The 20,269-nt window shown below is 35.9% G+C and overlaps 3 protein-coding genes and 1 long non-coding RNA gene across 5 annotated transcripts; 3 read left to right on the top strand and 1 right to left on the bottom strand.

Moving 5' to 3' along the window:
- The first annotated feature begins 971 nt into the window (after nt 1-971).
- pop4 (POP4 homolog, ribonuclease P/MRP subunit) lies at nt 972-7,931 on the top strand. Of its 2 annotated transcripts, none has more exons than XM_067402059.1 (7): nt 972-1,060; nt 1,395-1,444; nt 1,591-1,811; nt 1,946-2,023; nt 2,148-2,209; nt 2,370-2,471; nt 7,803-7,931. In XM_067402059.1, exons 1-7 carry the CDS (start codon nt 1,054-1,056, stop codon nt 7,817-7,819), a joined length of 537 nt encoding a protein of 178 aa, XP_067258160.1. In that variant the 5' UTR covers nt 972-1,053; the 3' UTR covers nt 7,820-7,931. The 2 variants fall into 2 exon arrangements, with proteins under 2 accessions (XP_067258160.1, XP_067258159.1); XM_067402058.1 differs by lacking the exon at nt 7,803-7,931 and adding an exon at nt 4,558-5,056.
- plekhf1 (pleckstrin homology domain containing, family F (with FYVE domain) member 1) lies at nt 7,857-9,789 on the top strand. The gene is made up of 2 exons (XM_067402057.1): nt 7,857-7,978; nt 8,092-9,789. Exon 2 carries the CDS (start codon nt 8,101-8,103, stop codon nt 8,974-8,976), a length of 876 nt encoding a protein of 291 aa, XP_067258158.1. The 5' UTR covers nt 7,857-7,978; nt 8,092-8,100; the 3' UTR covers nt 8,977-9,789.
- A 3,654-nt stretch (nt 9,790-13,443) lies between these two features.
- On the bottom strand, nt 13,444-15,983 carry LOC137030454 (protein C19orf12 homolog). The gene is made up of 3 exons (XM_067400778.1): nt 15,811-15,983; nt 15,352-15,534; nt 13,444-14,498 (listed from the first exon to the last, which is right to left on the bottom strand). Exons 2-3 carry the CDS (start codon nt 15,509-15,511, stop codon nt 14,230-14,232), a joined length of 429 nt encoding a protein of 142 aa, XP_067256879.1. The 5' UTR covers nt 15,512-15,534; nt 15,811-15,983; the 3' UTR covers nt 13,444-14,229.
- Nucleotides 15,984-16,159: 176 nt separating this feature from the next.
- Nucleotides 16,160-19,951, top strand: LOC137030557 (uncharacterized). The gene is made up of 5 exons (XR_010896425.1): nt 16,160-16,754; nt 17,687-17,784; nt 17,932-18,023; nt 19,252-19,338; nt 19,468-19,951. It is a non-coding gene; the product is annotated as an uncharacterized lncRNA (long non-coding RNA).
- Nucleotides 19,952-20,269: the final 318 nt, after the last annotated feature.

Genomic DNA, 20,269 nt, shown 5'->3' with positions numbered 1-20,269 from the left:
TACATTGCAATGAGTAATTTTGAGTGCTTATTTAGCCCTGGCTTAACTGCATACTTTATTATTATGGTCACCTTGGAAGTCATTAAAATAATTATTATTGATATACAGTGTCATGTATTAGTACACTACATGCATTGTAATACACATGGCCAATGAAACGGATGAAATGTAGCTTCTTAAAGGGATAGAAGCTAAAGGAAGATATTTGGAAGAATGTTTGTAACCAAGTAGATCCCCCCCATTGACTGACGCACGTCCTGATATTGCTGAGTTAGATGCGTTCCTGGGTCATCATATTTTGTTGATCCTGGAACAACATTCTAGTCTGAAAATTTAGTCTTAACCCTATTCCTACCCCTAAACCTAACCCTACCCACAAGTTATCCCAAAAATCAAAGGGAAATGATAGATGAATAACACTGATCTAGAAGCACCAATTCATGATTTTAAGCCTAAACTTGATATAATCTGTAAACTTGTCCCTCAAATCTGATTGGTTGATTTGAATGTTGTTCTAGGATCAACAAAAATGTTGACCCAGGAACATGTTGAACTCTGCAATATCAGGTTATGCTTGATGGCACATAGTATATTTATTTCCTACTATGGTAGGCAATTAGGAAGGGGGTCTGCTTGTTTACAAACATTCTTCCGAATATCATCCTTTGTGTACAGCAGAACAAATACATTTAAACAGGTTTGGAGCTTGAGGGGAGTAAATGATGACAGAATTTTCATTTTTGGGTGAACTATCCCTTTAAAATATTCTCTTTTACTGTTAGCTAAATGTTTTATTCTAGATTAACATTTTTTTTTTTTTTTTTTGCTAAATTAAATGGTCATAAATAATCTTTAATAACCCTTAAAGAGATATCGAGAAACACATCCTCCTTTTCACAGTATTATTTTTTGTTAGTTTGGACTGTGATTCTGAGATGAATGATGCGTGCTCGATTTCTTCGGTCTGAATCGGTGATCATCTCGTATGTCCTGACTCCTGTCAGCACGTGTGATTCTAGCAGCAGCTTTTTTGGATACTGTGTGTTTTGAACTATGGAATGTAAGTTTGATGGTGCTGTTATATTGATCATGGTCCTATTAATCTAATATTGCTGGAAGCGAAACCAGAGGAGATTAACACGCAGCGCTGGTTAAGCTTTTGGTGGGACTCTGAGGAGGAGAAAGTAGAGTTTCTGATCTGTTATCAATAGATGGCAGTAATGCAATGTTGAGTGAAAAATTAAAAAGAAAGAAAGAAACTTATACTTTTTAATGTATTATGTTGTGACCATCTTGGATCGTGTTAAATATAACATTATGGTCATTTACCAAAGAAAACAAAATGAAGGACAAGCGTAATAAATGCTATATTTGATCTGTTTTCACATTCACAGTGCTGGAGTCCCGGATCCCACCAAAGGAAAGCGCTCTTTTGGGAGTTGAGGTGATCATTAACATTAGTTCCTTAAGCTGTTTCATGGTTTATTTTCATCTTTCTAATTTATGATCTGTTAAGCATTTCATAATGTATAGTTATTCTGGGAACTTTACAGACTTGTCAAATAAGATTCTGAATGTCACTTTTCACAGTCTTCAGATAGTACGAAAGCAGAGGCCTTCACCAAAGCGTTCCTGAAAAATAGCCTTTCCCAAATGAAAGATGCAACCATTGAGGAGATGATGTTGTACAAGGCAGTAGTTCTGGAATATAAGAGACCGAAAAAGAAGGGAAAGAAAAGGAAGGCCAAGGGACTGAATGCCAAAGAAAGAAGACGGCTAAAATTATTCCAGCTCAAACCTGAACATCAAAAGTCTGTATTGGAGGTTTCATTATATGTTTATACTCTCTTTCACCTTATAGTGTTGTATCATGCACTATATTATATTGGTAAAACTTCTGCTTATCACTAAAATAATGTGTCTTTGTTTATGGATGTGATTTTAGATATGAACTCTTCTTGCCTCTGCATGAGCTATGGAAACAGTACATTGAGGACCTATGCAATGGATTGAAACCAGGAAGGTAAGATGCATGTAATAATTTTAGGAAGATGCTCTTCAGAATTTCTGGCTCATGGGTACCTCTAATTTCAATTCCAGTCTTGCTAACGCTCCGTGAATGTGCTGCCTGTTTCTTTTGAATACAGCAACCCACAGATGATCCAGCAGAAGCTCCTGAAAGCTGATTTCCATGGTGCAATTTTAACAGGTACAACGTCATGCACATTTGAAAATATCTGCACACAAAGGCACACATTTTTGGTTTAGCGGCAGTATATCCAGTATATCCAGATTTTCGATTTAATGGTGCTATTTTGAGTGAATAGTGGAATGTCATGTTCTCTTTCTCTCATCTTTTTTCCTTATAGTTGTCAGATCAAAATGCCCCTCGTATGTGGGTCTCACTGGCATCTTGGTACAGGAAATGAAGCACATCTTCAAAATCATCACAAAAGAGGACAAACTAAAAGGTATATGCGTAAATTAAATTATTTGTACAGGTTTCACAGCATTTCACTATTGTGAGTGAGCATGTCGGTACTCAAAGATGCTAAACCAAGCTTCTGTCCTCTAGATAAAAAAAAATGGAGGAGCCTCTGAGTGCAAAAAAAGTTCAAGCCTATTTTTATGTATGTTTTTGGATATTTCATTGAAAAACACTGGACAGAATCACTAGACTGGGTAAACCCAGCCTGATCTGCCGGCGATTTGATTTCGCCCAGCAACTCAGTCTGGAAACCCGTACATTCATTTCTGCTGCATCTGTTACACTTTTGCGGGAACTAATCACAGACTGGCTTATCCACCTTGCTCGCTATTGGCGGGTACAGAGCTCTTTCTATGGCTCTGGGCGGGTATAACACAATGACGTCTCTCGCACGACCGTCAATCCAATTCCTTTTAACCTCTCAACGATGCTTAATGACTTCTTTTAGTTTAGGAAACAAATTGCTCGAGTGGGTGTAAATATCAATCACTTTCATGTTTTTTTGCACAACCTGCAAAAATCGCTAGATGCCATTGCTGCTTCTGCAAACCGCTGATCAATGCTACAAACCAATACAAACTAAGCCTGTCTGGAGTTTTCGCATCGCTCTGCAAAAGTATGTCAACCAATTAGATCAATGATCCGGGTGAAGGACTATCCAATTGCGTGGCTAATGCTCGTTGATCACGCCTCTTGTGCAGTAGAAAATACCTAGCAAACTCCCCAGACCAATGTTCAATTTTAAATTGAGCTTGGTCTGGTGATAGCCAGACAACAGAATCACCAGAATGCACTTGAAATGTAAATTAAAAAAATGCATTCAATTGAGGTGGATCTTTTTTACTATCCAACAAGACAAGCAAATAAACTATGATGGAAAAACAGTTAGAGAATAAATCCCTTGATGCGCAACAACAAAAGAAACTTGCGTGACTTTGCTTTAACAGAGAAAGTGATTGGATAACTGGAATAACCAGCAGACCAATTTCACTGCACAGCATCTAAAATGTTGATTTAGTTATTCTGAAATGCCATCAAAATGGTTGGGTATAATGACCTCCCAGAACTCTCTCTCACATTTTCATTCCAAACACCAAGTATCTAAATGAAAAATAACGCAACAGTGTATATTGTTTCGTCTGTGCACTCTGATGCACACAACATTTATGATGTACCCAAAAAGGTCCACAGTGGTTTCACCAATTGCAGCAACTTAGATCTTTGTTACAGATATTTTGCAGCAATTTCCCAAGAAGTGACGATTTTGAATGGAAACGTTGCTTTATGTGCAACTGTTTTATGCGATTATTCAAATTTTGCGTTACATTCACAACTTTAAATAGAAACACGATGTGACGTTTAAAAAATAAAATATTGATATCATGTTACGTTATATATATCATAAATAATCCAGCGCCAGCAGCAATCTGGTTGACACTCCAACATAGTAGAGGTCATGTCCAGCATAGTACCCATCATAAAACGGTAAAAAGATGGAGCAGTTTGTAGCTATTACTGCTGCACAAAATCATGTCAGAGGAAATGACACTCAACCCACACCCGAGAAAAGTCTGTGTGGGAGTGTTTTTTTTATTTTGTAAAAGGACATTTTTAGACATTTTTTTTTGTTTTGTTTCAAAGCAGCTTTACAATGATAACAGGAAAATGGTTCAGTGATGCAACAGAGTTCATTTCGGCTGTACAGCAACTCTAAAAGTAAATAGTCATTGTTCGATTGAAGTCAGTGAATGATTTATATCATGAATTTGATTTATAGCATTATTATTTTTTTCAACATTTCTATAGATATCGCTGTAATATTATTTTGAATTATTCTGGCCACGATAATCATGTTGTGAAAACAGCCCTAGTCCAGACTGAAGTCAAATCCTTATTGTGTCATGAACACACTTCCTCACAACAGTCATTAGCCACCTCTCAGAACCCCATTTACCAAATGAACTGACTTCACCTCTCAAAAAGTGTTGCTTATTCATTGTAGAAATATGCTATTCAATAATTCCCTCTGGATAGTGACTTTTCTCTTTTTTCTCTTTCTCGCTCTACAGTAATTCCAAAGAGGAATAGTGTGTTCAGTGTGGAAATTGGTGATTTTGTAACTCACATCTACGGCAGTACATTTGAACTGCGTTCCAGTGAGAGGTCCGCAAAGAAATTCAAAGTAAAAGGAACCATTGACTTGTAATGGAAAGTCTTAAACGTTGTGTCATTTTTAACTGTGGGCTGGTACTGGAGCCTGGGAGACTATAAAGTGCAGACGCTCAATCATTATGGATTTGTTTTTACTTTATAATTATTATTGCTCCATTTGTACACATTTTTGAAAAGATGGTTATATGACCATAAGGACATATTTTCAGTATATACCTTGTATCTGGTCAAGCATGAAACTATATTGGGCATTTAGGAAAAGTAGTTGTTTGATTGTCCACCAGGGGGAGACCTTTTTTTGGGGGGGAGGAGATAGGAGGAATAAACATTGACCTCTCTCTCTCTCTCTCTCTCTCTCTCTCTCTCTCTCTCTCTCTCTCTCTCTCTCTCTCTCTCTCTCTCTCTCTCTCTCTCTCTCTCTCTCTCTCTCTCTCTCTCTCTCTCTCTCTCTCTTTTTAAACGATCCCTGGTACCTGCCACTTCCGTATATTATACAAAACCCTTTGGTTATGACCTCATTTAGTCAACAAGGGTAGTCAGCACTGCAAATTCACTAAAAATTAAAAAGAAACTAATAAATCATAAGTACCAAATACCATTACTTCCGTAAGACAATGGTATGACAATATATCCACAAGTATGTTTATATTGCACAATTATTTCCCATGGTGGGTGTATAAAACAAGCAAAGTATTGTTAGATGCAGTATCTTCAGTGTACTTGAATGAGCACATGATCACAGGAGTTCAAAGTGTATACTGAGTTAGTGTGATTTTGAAGTTGTGGTTCTTTTTCAGTGGTATGTCGTAATCTTTGCCTGTTTACAAAACAAGGAACTTATTTTTTTCCTTCTGTGAACCTAGACCTGATTCTTGGAGACTTGGTCATGTTTTTTTTTTTTCCTTCAAGTGACTTATTAATGCCTCTTCTGGTAATGCCAGGGAGTCTCCACATTCCTAAACTCGGAACAGGTTTTGCAATTAAAGGGATAGTTCATCCAAAAATGAAAATTGTCATTCACTCACCCTCAAGTTGTTCCAAACCTGTATGAGTTTCTTCTGCTGAACACAAAAGAAGATATTTTGAAGAATGTGGGTAACCAAACCATTGATTGTCCCCATTGAGTTCCATAGTATATTATGGAAGTCAATGAGGACCAGAAACTGTTTGGTTACCGACTTTCTTCAAAATATCATCTTTTGTGTTCAGACGAAAAAGAACTTCATACAGGTTTAGAACAACTTGAGGGTGAGTAAATGGTGAGATTTTTTTTTTTTCTAGTTTTGGGTGAACTATCCCTTTTAAGTACGTAAGAGTTTGTTACTAACTATATTAGCTTAGAAAAATTATTTGGCATTCAGTGCTGAGAGCATAGTACAGATTTTGGCAGCAGTGTCTGAATTAAAGGAAGCTGAAAACATCAACTGCTTTTTATGTACTGAAAAACGACAGCCCTGGAAGTGATCATACATGCAAATACACAAGAAGTCCATTCATCATTCTCATGTGCAATGTCTTTTATGAGAAAAGAGGTTCCTTACACTTAATCTCGTTCTCTGATGTCATGATGTTGCATCATAAGTGTGCAGACTTCCTTCAAATCACTTTATATTTTACAAAAAATATTATGTAGCCTATTAATTGTCACATATAAAATTTCAGGTTGTTATATGTATTAAACAGATGTGCCCTATAACAAGCCTGTCATTTGTAGTCACTTTTCATATTTTTCTCTGTAAAAAAAAAAAATACAAAACAAAAAAAAACTTGCTAGACTGGCTATGCCACCCGAATGTTTTAAGGGCCAAAGCTCTGTTGTTTTTTTGCCACCTACCTAATGAATCAGATAAAGATTTCTCTGTTATCTAAGCCAATACTGTTTAATCAGATAAACAACAAATGTTGTTCACTTCAGCCCACACTTTTACAGCTTGCACATTGTCAAGGGAACTGCATGTTTAAGCACATTCATAAACATGTAATTATTTAAAAATGACTCCATAATATCTGTTTTCACATACAGTAGTGGCCAAAAGGGATGTTCAGCCTGGGAAAATGACATCACCCTTTATACAAATATTATTAAAAATTTGTAAAGATTTTGTAAACATGTTGTGTAGTTGCTTGGAGTCCATTTTTATATGTGATAATGCAATAAAACATGCCAAATTGCAAAATATTAACTGATTAAGTTGTAGTCAGTGTTTGCTTTTTCATGAGGGTTTTTTTTTTTTTTTTTTTTTTTTGCATTTTTACATTGTGTAAATGTAGTTTGCCTTTTTTGCCAAATAAATTTGATAGATAAATACCTTAACCAAGTTCAGTATTTTGCTCTTTCCCTTATATTTAAAATATTTTTCTCATATTTTGTTTTTGATTTTTTTTTAACTTGATTTTTATTGTATCGTCTTAATATATAAAAGGGATTCTATATCTACAACTATACGGTAGCCTCATGCAAAATGTAGTAATTTTTCTTGATTATGATGTGTTAAGTGTTACTTTGATAGTCTATTCAGTTTTCTCACAACATTAGTTGTTTTCATGCCTTTTGCAAGACATTGCACCACTTCACGTTTTTCATCTTCAGAAAGATCTTTCTTCCTCCCCATGTTGCACGAGAATGTGTTATAATAATGTGGAACAACCTCTTTCGGTAGGTTTTCCATTTACCCAAGAAGACTTGGCAAACTTAAACAAACCTGAGACTGATACCAGTCATCTAAAAAGATGAGAAATAAAACAAACTTTCTTTGAAAAACTAAAATCTGTTTTAAATGTTTATTGTACTGAAAGTCACTTGCATGATCATTTGGAACACAGTGTCTAGAGTTCATGAAACCGATTTTAATAGTTTTCATTTTAGTCAACAATAACATGCATTAATGCATGCATCTTTTTAATCATACACTGTGAAATAAATTATGCAAAAAACACAGCACCAAAAATACCAGAATTATCATAAATGTTCCATTCTGTGACTGCATATATTACACTCAGGACTTGAATCTGACATCATTCAAAATATTTTGTGTCAGTATGTTTTGAATGTGTCTGAGTTTCTGCCAGTCAAGAACAAGGAAGGTAACATAAAATAGTAGAATACTGCTGAGCAGTTGTGGAATTTCCCCTTTTCAAACAGGAAAGACAAGCTTATGACACAGTATAAAAGGTCTGTCTCAACCGACTGGCAAATTAAAAGAAGTGACTTTTAGTGCCGAACGCAGAGGAGTATTTTCATCACATTTTTTATTGGAGCTCAAAGGACGAACAGATACAGCGTCTTTTTACCCAACGTTAATTTTCCACGACAATCAGGTATTTGGTAGCTCCTTTGTGGATTAATATATTTTAAAATATTTGAAAGATTGTTGATTTAAAAGTACAGCCAAAAATCAATTTGACCTTGTCAATACTTTGACATTTTACAGGCAGCACCAATGGCAGCACATCCGACCTTTACTCTTCAGAACCGAGAGCGAATCCAGGCGGTGGAGAGCTCTTTCGGCCGCACTGGAAAGATGCTTCTAAAACCCGAACGTCTTCTTGTGGGAGAGGGCTGCTTGTTGAAGCTGTGCAGGCGTGGACCCAAACCCAAAATGTTCTTCCTCTTCAACGACATCTTGGTCTATGGTAGCGTCATGGTGCCCGGTCGCTGGTACAATAAGCAGAGGATCATTCCTTTGGAGGAGGTGCAGCAGGAAGATCTGGAAGACGGAATGGCCATGGCCAACCAATGGCTCATCCGCATGCCACGCAAGTCTTTCTACGTGTCGGCAGCCTCGCCCGAGGAAAAAAACGCATGGATGGAGCACATTGAAAGGTGCAGGGCCCTCCACATGCAAAATAAGGGTCTCCCCAATGGCAATGATGCAGAGAAGTTTGCTGCCACCTGGATCCCTGACATGGCTTCAGCCATCTGCATGCGCTGCTCAAAGCGCTTCAACATTGCCATTCGGAGGCACCACTGCCGGAGATGCGGTTATATAGTATGTCAAGCTTGCTCGAAGAGCCGGGCCTTGCTACCCAACATCTCCTCCAAGCCAGTGAGAGTTTGCCGGAACTGCGTGAGCAGCACAGAGGACGGAAAGGAGCAGAAACAGAAGAGAAAACATGTACAGCACTGGAAAAAGAACTCTGTAGAGGACTCATCAACGCTACCTGAGTTTGAGACGTCCAGCGACGAGGAGCTCGAAGATGAGAACGGGTACCAGGTGCCCACTAAGTGGTTCAACAACCAGGTGGAGGAAGCAGATTACTCCCACTACTGCTACTTGAAGCCCGAGCACAGGAGTCCTCCCATCATTGGACTCTGACCGTGATGTGAGCAACTACTATTATGAACTATGCCGAAATTGAACATGTTTTACTGTTTACCAGATGCACAGAGACAAATACCAGCAGTTATTAAGTATTTTGCACTAAAGTATGTGAGTCACTTCTACTTCTGTTTTGCACTTTTGTATTTATGTATGTAAATTTTAATGTATATTATATTTTCATAGTATAACAAATGTTTTCTATTATAGCATGTATAAAGTAAACAATGTGAATATTGTAATCAATATAATAAAAAAAGCATTATTATGAAATACTTTGGTGATTGCATTAAATACTTGGTGGGAAACACACACACAAACACACACCAGTTTTTTGTAAATGTTTGTTTATAAAGCGAAGAAATAATTAAAACATAAAATAATATTTTCAATAAAAGCATCCTAGAGACTAGAAAGACAGCTTCTTACTGCAGACCTATAATGTTTAAGGGAGGGATAGTGGACGGTGACTGAGCATACTGCTTCACGAGTGAATACCTGCGATTGACATTGACAAAACATTACATCCTTTTTTGGGATGTGATTTCAGTATTATAGTCCAGGTCACATGACTGTACCATCCAAAAGATCTAACTTAATTTATTGAGTTTTTTTATATTTTCATTTTAAAAAATAAATGTACATTATACTCTATATTATATTACACTGGCATTAAATGACAAAATATATACACACATACAATTCTACAAGGGAAAATTATGTCATTATTTACTCACCCTCATGTCGTTCCAAACCCGTAAGACTTTGATGAAATCTAGCTTTCTGTCCCTTCATAAACAGCTATGCAAATACTACTTTGACACTTCAAAAAGTTCATAAAGAGATTGTAAAACTAATTGATTGTTTTAGTTTTTCCAAATTTTCTGAAGAGAATTGATCGCTTTATATAATGAACATATTTAATTTAGGCTTTTATTCGCATGTTGTTTCACACCTGTAAGACTTTCGTTCATCTTTGGAACACAAATGAAGATCTTCTCCACAGCTACGCAACTGACACTTTGACGCTTCAAAAAGTTCATATAGAGATCGTGAAACTAACCCATTTGAATTGAGTCCAAATTTTCTTAAGAGACTTGATCGCTTTATATGGTGAACAGATTGAATTAGGCTTTTATTCACATATAAACATTGATCAGCGCACATAAACAGAAGCTCAACCGAACCTGCTTGATGCGCAAGAACAAACCTCTTGCATGCTGCGTAACACATTCTTGAGCTTCTGTTTACCACAACTGATGTGTGAGTTGATCAGTGTTCAACAGAACACAGAACATCAGCACAACAGAACATCATGAAATGAGGCCACCAATTGAATAGTGTGTAATATAATTTAGAGTATAAATAAATCTTATAGCAAGACTTGTGTAAATTATTTTCTTTTTACATTGAGGAATTGTAGAAAAATTACAATGCTCTAGCAGCATTTGTTAACTGAACACATGAATAAATTATTATAATTAAATAATGAACAATATAATTAAATGATCAAAAAAAACAAACAAACAAACAAAAAAAAAAACAACAACTAAGAAACCAAACCTGCTTGATGGAAGTCAATGTGCGTGAATAAATTAGTATTTTTTATTTTTGGATTGTCCATGGTGGATTATCCATTTACAGTAGGGATCAGAGCAGACAATGGCTCAAGATACTGCTGGTGGGATGGATAACTGAGATTACAGTAAAAATCTAAAGATTTCATCTTTTTTTTCAGGACATGATTGCAGAATATTAGTCCAGGTCACATGACTGATCATGTAGCTTTAATAAATTGCATCATTTACATGGTTCTGACAGTAACTTTGGATTAGAAGAGCTTTCTCAGTTTCTGAGAGTTTAAATGGTAAGTTACAATTTAAAAGTTAATTTAAAGACATTTTACTAGGTGCTTCAAAAGATTTTTTGACAGTTACAGATTTAAAAGGAATAATATGCTCTTCATGTAGACTCTTCATATAGAAATATTGTAATTACACATTCAGAGCACATGAATGATCAAGCTAATCATTTCTAAGTGGGAAACAGAAATCTAAATGCTACTCCAGTTGCTTTGAAACACTGTGAAATATTGATCAATAAATCATATCATATAATAATATGCTTATAATCTATATATAGAGACATCAGTGAGTGGAAAGTAGTGAATGGTGTTATTCACAGTTTGCTTCATTTTTAGTTGTGATAATATATAAAATGAATATTTTTCATTATTTTGAATTCGATGTAATTTTTGGGGTTTATTGTTCAAAAGATAATTATTTTGTATTGTTTAGCTTACTTCCATGATATGTTTCTAGGTAGCAGTTTTTTACAGTGTCTTTTTTACACTTTACATGTTACTATAGTAATAACTATACATTTTAACCTGTTTCTTTATGTTTCACAAGAAGCATAATTCCCAGTAAGTTTTATATGAGGAAAGATGCTCTACAGAACCATCTATTTTTAGAGTGTACTAACAACTGATTAGTAGAACAAATCAAATTGTGTGGCTTACAAAAAAAAAAAAAAAAAGCCATTTTGTATAAAAGTGTAATGTGCGAATACAAGCTGAGAAAGTTTTCTGCTCTCATAAAAACTGTATACACTGGTGGGAGGAAGAGAGTAAACAATTCTTTAAAAAACACCTTTTTCCTTTTGCTAAATCCCCAAAGTAATTTCCATGTCAGACTTTTTGGCACAGTGTGTGGAAAAATACACCGTAACTAGCAAAACCAGCTCAGTAGGTAAGATCAACTTTCACACTCATCACTGTTGTTTACTATAAATGGACAGATATAAATAGAACAAGAAATCCACAAACAACTTAAACCACTCATTACCAAAGAAACACAGTCATTGCACTTTCTTACTGTACAGAAACTCCCACACATTACTTACAGTCTCAGAGCTTGATTCTGGGAACTAGTGAAGCAAAGTTCATTCTCAAAGAAAAGTTGTCTTACTATAAGCTCCATTTCTTTTTTCAGTGATGCGTTACAGCAGAATGGAATTATTTGTATCATTGATCATTATTTTCCTGTTATCACTGTAAAGCTGCTTAGAAACAATCTGTATTCTAAGTGCTATATAAATAAAAGTGACTTGACTTGACAAAGGGCAGTAGGACAACATTAATGCACAATAAATGTTACTATAAATATCAGTCAAGTCACCTTTATTCATATAGCACTTTTTACAATGTAGATTGTTTCAGGAGAACAGGAAAATAATGTAACAACGTTTGTTTTGGCTGTGTCTGACTTCTGTGACAAGAGACAGCTAGCAGTGGTTTATACTCTGGAGTAATGAGACCAAGATAAATGTTTTTGGAACTGATGGCTTCAAAACTGTATGGCATCACAAAGGTGAGGAATACAAAGAAAAATGCATAGTGCCTACAGTGAATCATGGTGGCAGTGTCCTTATGTGGGGCTGCATGAGTGCTGCTGGTGTTGGGGAGCTGCATTTCATTGGTGGCATCATGAATTCACAGATGTACTGCTCAATACTGAAAGAGAAGATGCTACCATCACTCCGTGCCCTTGGTTGTCCTGCACTTTTCCAATATGACAATGATTCTAAACACATTTCTGAAGAAGAACAGGGTGAAAGTCATTCAGTGGCTCCTGTTCTGAACCCAATCGAACACCTATGGGGAATTCTGAAGAGACAAGCTGAGCATCACTCTCCATCCAGCATCCAGTCTCTAAAAGAGGTCATTCTTGAAGAATGGAAAAAGATAGATGTTGCATGCCTAGAAGACTTGGTGCTGTCATTAAAAAATCATGGAGGCCATACGAGGTACTAGATGTAGTAGTTTTTGTTGTGTGTGTGTGTGTGGGGGGGGGTTGGGGGGTACTCATTTTTGCATCACCCTAATTTGAGGAAAACTGAAAAATGTGTAATCTAAGTTATATTATCAACCTTACTTTCATGTTATAAGTTAAACAGATGTTTTATAAAACTTAGTCTTGTCAACATTTTGGAAATTGTTTTTGTGTTCATTGAGATGTTGTTTAAAATGTTACTTTTCAAAGGGGGTGTACTCATTTACACTGAGCACTGTAGATGACAGACAGTGAATGCATACACACCTTAATATGAGGAAGTAACTGCATTTTTCTTGGCAACCAACTGATGTTATACAACCACCTTTTCGATCTTCTAAAAATAACACATATTTGTGCTGACAAATGAGAGTCAACACTGAGGGTTTCACTGCATTCTTCTTTGCACTGTTTAAAGTAATTCATTTGATTTTTGTACTTATATTTGTAGTGTGGTTTTCGCCTTTAAAGTCTGTTAGTTTTCATGGTGTGTGAGTGTGGTATTCTAAGAATAGTACAGGTCTGCTGCTCTCCAGCAAACTGCTATAGAGCACAGTACAGAGAGAGAGAGACACTGTGGTTCAATGTATAACCTCTTCTCACTTTCAAAGAAATGTTGTAATGAGTTAAATGATTTTTATTTTTTTTACCATGAAAACATTCTCAATTACATGTAAATGTATATGCTTTATATAAACAAATGATCGCCTTTTCCAAGTGCTTCCGCCAAAACCACACTTTCGTATTCTTTAAAAAGCTTACGCAGTTTGTCCTACGCCTTCCCTATTCTACCTACGGAACGAACGCAGCGTCAGTTCCATTTTTTCCATATGTAGAATAGGGAAGGAACAGCGTTTGAACAATGGATTACGGATTTTTTAATGAATAGACTATACTGAAGATATTTCCATCAACATATTTGCCGGTTTAGAACTCCTTTGGCTAGGAAGAAGGCTTACAGGAATTATTTTGTGCCCAATGCAGTAACTATTTTAAACAAGGTTAAGTGATTGTGTGTGGGTTGTTTTTTTAATCCTAAAATGTTTGTTTTAAAATTAACTGTGCGATGTGGATTGTATGTATGTATTGATATGTTGTATTGTATGAGAGCCTTTTAACCTAAGAAAAATTTCTATCATAGCTGATAGACAATAAAGATTCTCTGAACTCAGGTACTGTAGACAAACTTGGCTTAGACCAAGGGGCAAGTTCGGTCCAAGAGAGCTACTGTCCTGCAGAGTTTAGCTCCAACCCTGAAAAAAACCTTCAGCTGCCTATAGCCTTTGCAATCCTGAAGATCTTAATTTGCTTGTTTAGGTGTGTTTGATTAAGGTTGGAGCTAAACTCAGCAGGACAGCGGCTCTCTAGGACCGAACTTGCCTACCCTGGCTTAGACTAAGCAGGCAACATTACCCTACTATTTTTGTCCGTACTGCACTTTGGCTCCAAGCTCGTTTGTGGCAAAAGAGATTAAAGTAGTAAGTACTCGCATCTGCAGGGAGGAATTACCCATTACTAAAAAAATGAGTTGAGCCAGGTCAACCCAATCCAGATTGCCCAGTACTGCCATGACCTCAGAATACAGTTTCTTCTTCTGTTGAGGAGACATCTCCATTATGATCTGAGAGAGAGGCTGGAATTTGTCATTAGTCATCCACCATCCCACAGCACCTCCCAGAGCACCACCTACAAAAGACAATAGAAGATCAGGAGAAAGAAACAAAATGCTAAAGATGCACTATGTTAACTAAATGAACCATCCATATTATTAACCAATAAAATCAACTCTTACTCTTTTTTTTTTTTTCACTTGAAATTTTAAGTTGATCACACTAAATGGTCTAAATGTTGTACTGTATTTACTAAATGTTTAATCTTTCAACTTGTGTTTAGATTGGCTATTATTACAAAAAGGTAGCCTATATGCTATTAAAGTTTTTGGTTAATAATTTGAATCAACATTTATCTTTACATTTTCTGTTTTGACTTAAAATTTTAATTAAGTTTTAGTAATTTGTTATTTATTAATTTTTTATGTCTATACCGTTTTATTTCAGTTTTAGTTTAAGAAGCTTATTATAAAACTGATAGTTCCGGTCCTTGGTTCTGATTGGTTGAGCCGCGTTCGAAGGCATTGTAGTAGGCTACTTTACAAACCTACACTACAAATGTGCATGGGACGGGTGAGTATTAAAATAAATATTTTTATGGACTAACCGTTTTTATAAAAGCAATAAGCCCCGAGAAAGCCATGGTTTACAGTGAATTTAGAACAGCTAAGAGGGGTGCTTTATTTTAGTACAAAGTTAAACTAAAAGGAGAAATATTGACTTGGCAACTGGCTGAAGTAAAATAAGTTAAAGTTTAATTTATATTTTATTTAATGCTGCAATAACAGTTTAGTAAACCCAGCAACAAAGGCAACTTCAGAGAAACATAATTAATTGTTTATAAATGATATTATACCACCACCCTGTGGTTAAGAAATGCAGTGGGTCAAAGTTTGTGGATGACAAGAAATCAAATACACAATACATACCAATAAATATACCGGGTGGACCTCCGAGTAGCCCCCCCAAAAAAGCCCCTCCGCCTGCGGCAGCAGCTCCTTGGGCTGAGTGCTGTAGTGCTGCTTTAATCTGCCTGCTCTCTGATATCTTACAGCAGAGCCCCATTACATCGTCTATTTGATGCATCATTGTGTTGTGTTCAAAAACACTGTCTGGGGAGGAGAAACTTTTATCAAAGAGCTGTCTATTCTCAAAATGTAGGAAGATTTAAAACTGCTCAGAGTGTCAAAGCCCTAACTATGGTTTGTATCAAACAAACGGCTTGTAACTACAACTGCCGTAGTTAAAAAGTGATAAAGCTAAACAACTTTCAGAAAATCTGTACATTTTCATGGCATACATCTGCTTTTGAAGAATATTTAACACTAGGCAAGTGTTGTAAACACACATTATACAGCTTTCATAAAACTTTCAGGCATTAGGCCTACCTCTGTTTCTTCTGTTGACGTTACTTTAGGATTGAGAAAGTGAAAGTGACATCGAGTGACATACTTCGCTCCGCTGTATTATGGTGCGTTCAAGTCATGTCGGAAAGATCGTATTTACGAGCAGAACCGACATGAACGCCACCATAATGTCGTAAATACCAGTGGGAAGCTCGTAATTTTCTTTAAGCTCCGATCTGTACGAGTTGGGGGCATGTCAGTCAGAAACATAGCGAAATACCACAATACCTGCAGGTATTTTGCAGTGACATTGTCAGGCTTTTCTATTTACAACGAAGTAAGCTGATTCCCAGCAAAAAATATGATAGCATCACAGTATAAAAATGTAATATGTAACAATAAAGTTTACAATGGCTTCATAAATGAATTAAAAAACATAAAAAAGCAACATACAACTAATGCACACAAGTGTTATTTTGTGTAATTCATTTAGAGAAGGCACACCGCCATTATACTCCGAGGAAAGTGACTTGAACGCACCTACCGTCGTACACACGACTTCCCACCTCGTAAATACGAACTTCCCAAGAGGACTTGAACGCACCATTAGCCTGCCCTACATTTCGCCACCTTCGAACTTATTTACATTATGTGATTTTTTTTTAAGTTGTGAACATTTTTAGGCTTTTTATATATTACACTCAAAAAAAAATGGTTTTGCAGCACTGTTGGTTTTACCCCAATCTGTTTTGTTAAAATAACACACATAAATTTCTTTTCCCACCAAAACACTATTGTATTGCGTTTCATTAACTGAAACTGTGCCAATTTCCACTATACTTAATTATCAGTCGTTAAACCATAAACCAATGTAAAGTGTTTAAGTTCGCGATTCAAAAAACCGGATGTGACGACTTCCAACGTATTTGATGAAGACGGCGCGAAGGAGGTGGCAAGGTGAATGGCATCAGACGTCAGTCAGTGAGGTAAGAAAATAAAGTTAATCTAAAGGCAAAGTCTTTAATTTCTGTTAGTGTTTCGCAAAGTCTTGGATGTCTTGGATGTTTTTAATATATTGACTATCGAATATTGTGTTAAACTTGTTTATTGCGCCATTAATGGATTGTTCCATGCGATTGAAAGATGCGTGTTTATTTGTAACATACTTGTGAAAAGTGGATGATTCTCTAGTGTAAAACGCTTAACGTGAAAAAGTTTTGTGGCTTCATGCACTAAGACAATGATATTAAAAGTTAAAACTCAGTAACGTTACGCACCATATTAATAAACTAAATGTGCAGATTAATCCATCATATGAATGCAACGCGCTTAGTTAACATAAACGTTGTTCATATTCTAGGTTAATCTGCACGAATAGCATGTGGTTTAGGCTATCATCAACATCATCATCAGAATTTGATATTTTTAGATTGCTGTTTCGGTATTAATAGCTATGTTAAGCGTGTAAAACATGGGAGGAAAACGCTTATCGTGTAACTAAACGCATTGCGTTCATATTTTGGGCTCATCTGCTTTTAATGGAATTGTGTTTCAGAGTTTGGTCTTTGATTATCACAGTCTTAGTATATTAAGGCCTGGTTTCACAGACAGGGCTTAGGCTAAACCAGGATTAGGCATTATTTCGATTAGGGCATTGTAGCTTTGTGCATCTTTAGATAAAACAATGACATCCACATATTTTAAGATGTATCAGTACAATTTGCTTTCAGTTAAAACAGCTAAAATATGCATTTTAGTCTGTGAAAATAGGGTAAAGTGTTTTATCTCCTAAAACCTCCCAGTGTAGTTTCTAAGCTATGCAAGTCCCAGTAAAATTGTCTGAAGCAAGTACAAATAATGCCACATTCACCTTGCAGATGCATACATTTTGACATTTTATCTGATATTACTTTTTAAGACAGTTTTTCATCATGGTTTTTGGAGTTCGTCACTGTCTTTGGTGAAATAAAGGAATGTCACAAGTTTATTGAAGGAGAAAATGGCGTTTTGGCTAAGGTAAGTGAAGCACTGTATTTGTCTTCTTAGGTTTTAATAAAAGTAGTTAGTTAGAACCCATGGCTTGGCTCAATAAACTGATAAAGCTGCCCTTCATAACGTTTTTGTTTTAAATTTATCCCATTGGTGTCAATATTCGTTGTCAAGCTGGATGGATACTCTAGAAAACTGATGTTTGCAAATTGAGGAGGAGTCCTTGGACAAAAAAAATTAAACATCTCTTGGTGCCCACTACACAGGTATGAAAAACTACACTCAACAAAACCTTGAATTAAAGCGTTAGTTTACCCAAAAATTAAATTTCTGTCATTACTCACCCTCATGTCGTTCCACACCGGTAAGACCTTCATTCATTTTCAGAACACAAATTAAGATATTTTTGATGAAATCTGAGGGTATCTGATCTACTCATAGGCAGCAACATCATTACACCTTTTGACGTTCAGAAATGTAGTTAAAACATGGTTAAAATAGTCAACGTGACTGCAGTGGTTTAACCTTAATGTTATGAAGCGACGGGAATACTATTTTTGCGCAAAAACAAAAATAATGACTATATTCAACAATTTAAACTGTTGTCATACGTAGTGAACTCACTGCATACTGACTTGTTTACGTCCGAATAACAGCTCGTTATTGGCTGACTCCTGTGTCAGCATCAAATGCACGTGTTCAGCTTCAGCCTATACTAAGTTGGCATTCGGATGTAAACAAGGATGACAGTTCCAATTGTTGAATAAAGTCATAATGTTTGTTTTGTTTTTGACCACAAAAAGTATTCTTATCGCTTCATAACATTAAAGTTGAACCACTGCAGTCACATGGGCTACTTTAACCATATTTTTAACTACCTTTTTGGACGTCAAAAGGTGCAATGACGTTGCTGCCTTTTGAGTGGATCAGATACCCTGGGATATCAGCAAAAATATCTTAATTTGTGTTCAGAAGATGAACGAAGATCTTACTGGTGTGGAACGACATGAGGGTGAGTAATAAATGACAGAAATTTAATTTTAGGGTGAACTAACCCTTTAAAACAATATTCTCTCACTGGGGTTATGGTCATGAGCATGTATAAAAAAACAGATGTAGTAAGATTGTTTATTACCATGATAAATACAATAAATGCAAAGTAACTGACAGATGTTACATGTATAACACTAGCTCTAACTTACCCCAGCGCAACAGCCTGAAAGTTTAACACTTTGTTCTTATTTGAAAATTCCAAAAAACATTGATGGTTCAGGTGCATTTAATTTGGGTCGAGCTAAACTCCGCAGAACAGTCCCTCTAGGAGCAAGCTTTCACACACCTGATGTAAAGCATGAGGAGGATGGATAACTGAAAGTGGTTGAGTATGATGGGAGCAATGGCAGGGTAATCTTATGGAAAGGTGAATTATTTTAATTTTAAAGGGTAAAGGCTATATTTGGGTAATGTTGTTGTTGTTGTTGTTTGCATCTTTAGAATGGTGACACTGAACTGAAGAAAGTGCATAATCAAATCTCTCTGTCTCTACATGAAAGAAGGCCCTAGCAGTCTGATCTGTATATGGTGAGTATATGTGCATTTTAAAATGTTGTTTATTTTCAAGGATGCTAAATACTTTGTTAAAGTTAATACACAAGAATTTAAGAGTACTGTTTTTGTTTTGTTTTTTTGTTTTTTTAATATCCACACTAGGACAGGACAGGAGGCGATTCAGACCTTGATGGGGATTTATTTCATAAGACTGGAAGGTGCAGATATAGAAGAGAGCCTAGCAGATGTTGGAGTGGTGTTAAAGGGGCAAAAGGTTCTTCAGACCTTAGCAGTGTCCCATATGCCATATACAGCCATGTTGATGGAACTAATGTATGGACTGAATTTGAGCTACCCTCCTGGATTCAGGTATACTTTCAAAGCACTGCAAAAGTTGATGGCAACAAGTTATCCAATAAAGTGCACTGAAGAGCAAACTACCATCTGGACACTTTTTTTTTTTTGTAAATTTGTAAAATAAAATAAAAATGTAATTGTATTTATCCTTAGTTTTGTTTTTTCCAGGTTAATTTTCACTTTCTGAGTTTGCAGAAGTCTTTTGATTCTAACATTATCTAAAATTTCTTTTACATGAGACTGTTAAAGCTTTTGCACAAGTTTAAAGATTCTTGAATGTAATGACTGAACAGGCTGTTTAAAATACAGTTTATTGCAACTGACAAATACAGTTTGATAACTTGTTACATATCTTGTCTTTTTTTGTCTCTACAAGGTAATCACACACAAATAAATGCTGCTTTGAAGGGTGTTACTTTAAATAGAAATCACTGAGTTAAAGTAACAAAACCTAATTGGATGGAACCACTGTCCATAATTTAATTGAGTTATTTGAAACAAATCTCCTTTTGTTGGTTGAATGAAACATATTTGGCTGGTTTTAAATAAACTAAAGCATGTCCACTAAACTTAACAAGTTTAAGTTACAGGGAAGCAATTGCATTGA

Source organism: Chanodichthys erythropterus, chromosome 11, assembly GCF_024489055.1.
Source record: "Chanodichthys erythropterus isolate Z2021 chromosome 11, ASM2448905v1, whole genome shotgun sequence".
NCBI lineage: Eukaryota > Metazoa > Chordata > Actinopteri > Cypriniformes > Xenocyprididae > Chanodichthys > Chanodichthys erythropterus.
The sequence above is the reverse complement of the archived record's forward strand: the minus strand, read 5'-3'. Positions and strand labels throughout refer to the sequence as shown.

Coding starts and splice junctions, on each gene's coding strand:
- LOC137030454 (XM_067400778.1), bottom strand. CDS start 15,511: ATGATGCATCAAATAGACGATGTAATGGGGCTCTGCTGTAAGATATCA. Junction 14,499..15,351: donor TCCACCCGGTATATTTATTG/GTATGTATTGTG, acceptor TGTCTTTTGTAG/GTGGTGCTCTGGGAGGTGCT.
- pop4 (XM_067402058.1), top strand. Junction 1,812..1,945: donor CTCAAACCTGAACATCAAAA/GTCTGTATTGGA, acceptor ATGTGATTTTAG/ATATGAACTCTTCTTGCCTC. Junction 2,210..2,369: donor CCATGGTGCAATTTTAACAG/GTACAACGTCAT, acceptor TTTTCCTTATAG/TTGTCAGATCAAAATGCCCC.
- plekhf1 (XM_067402057.1), top strand. CDS start 8,101: ATGGCAGCACATCCGACCTTTACTCTTCAGAACCGAGAGCGAATCCAG.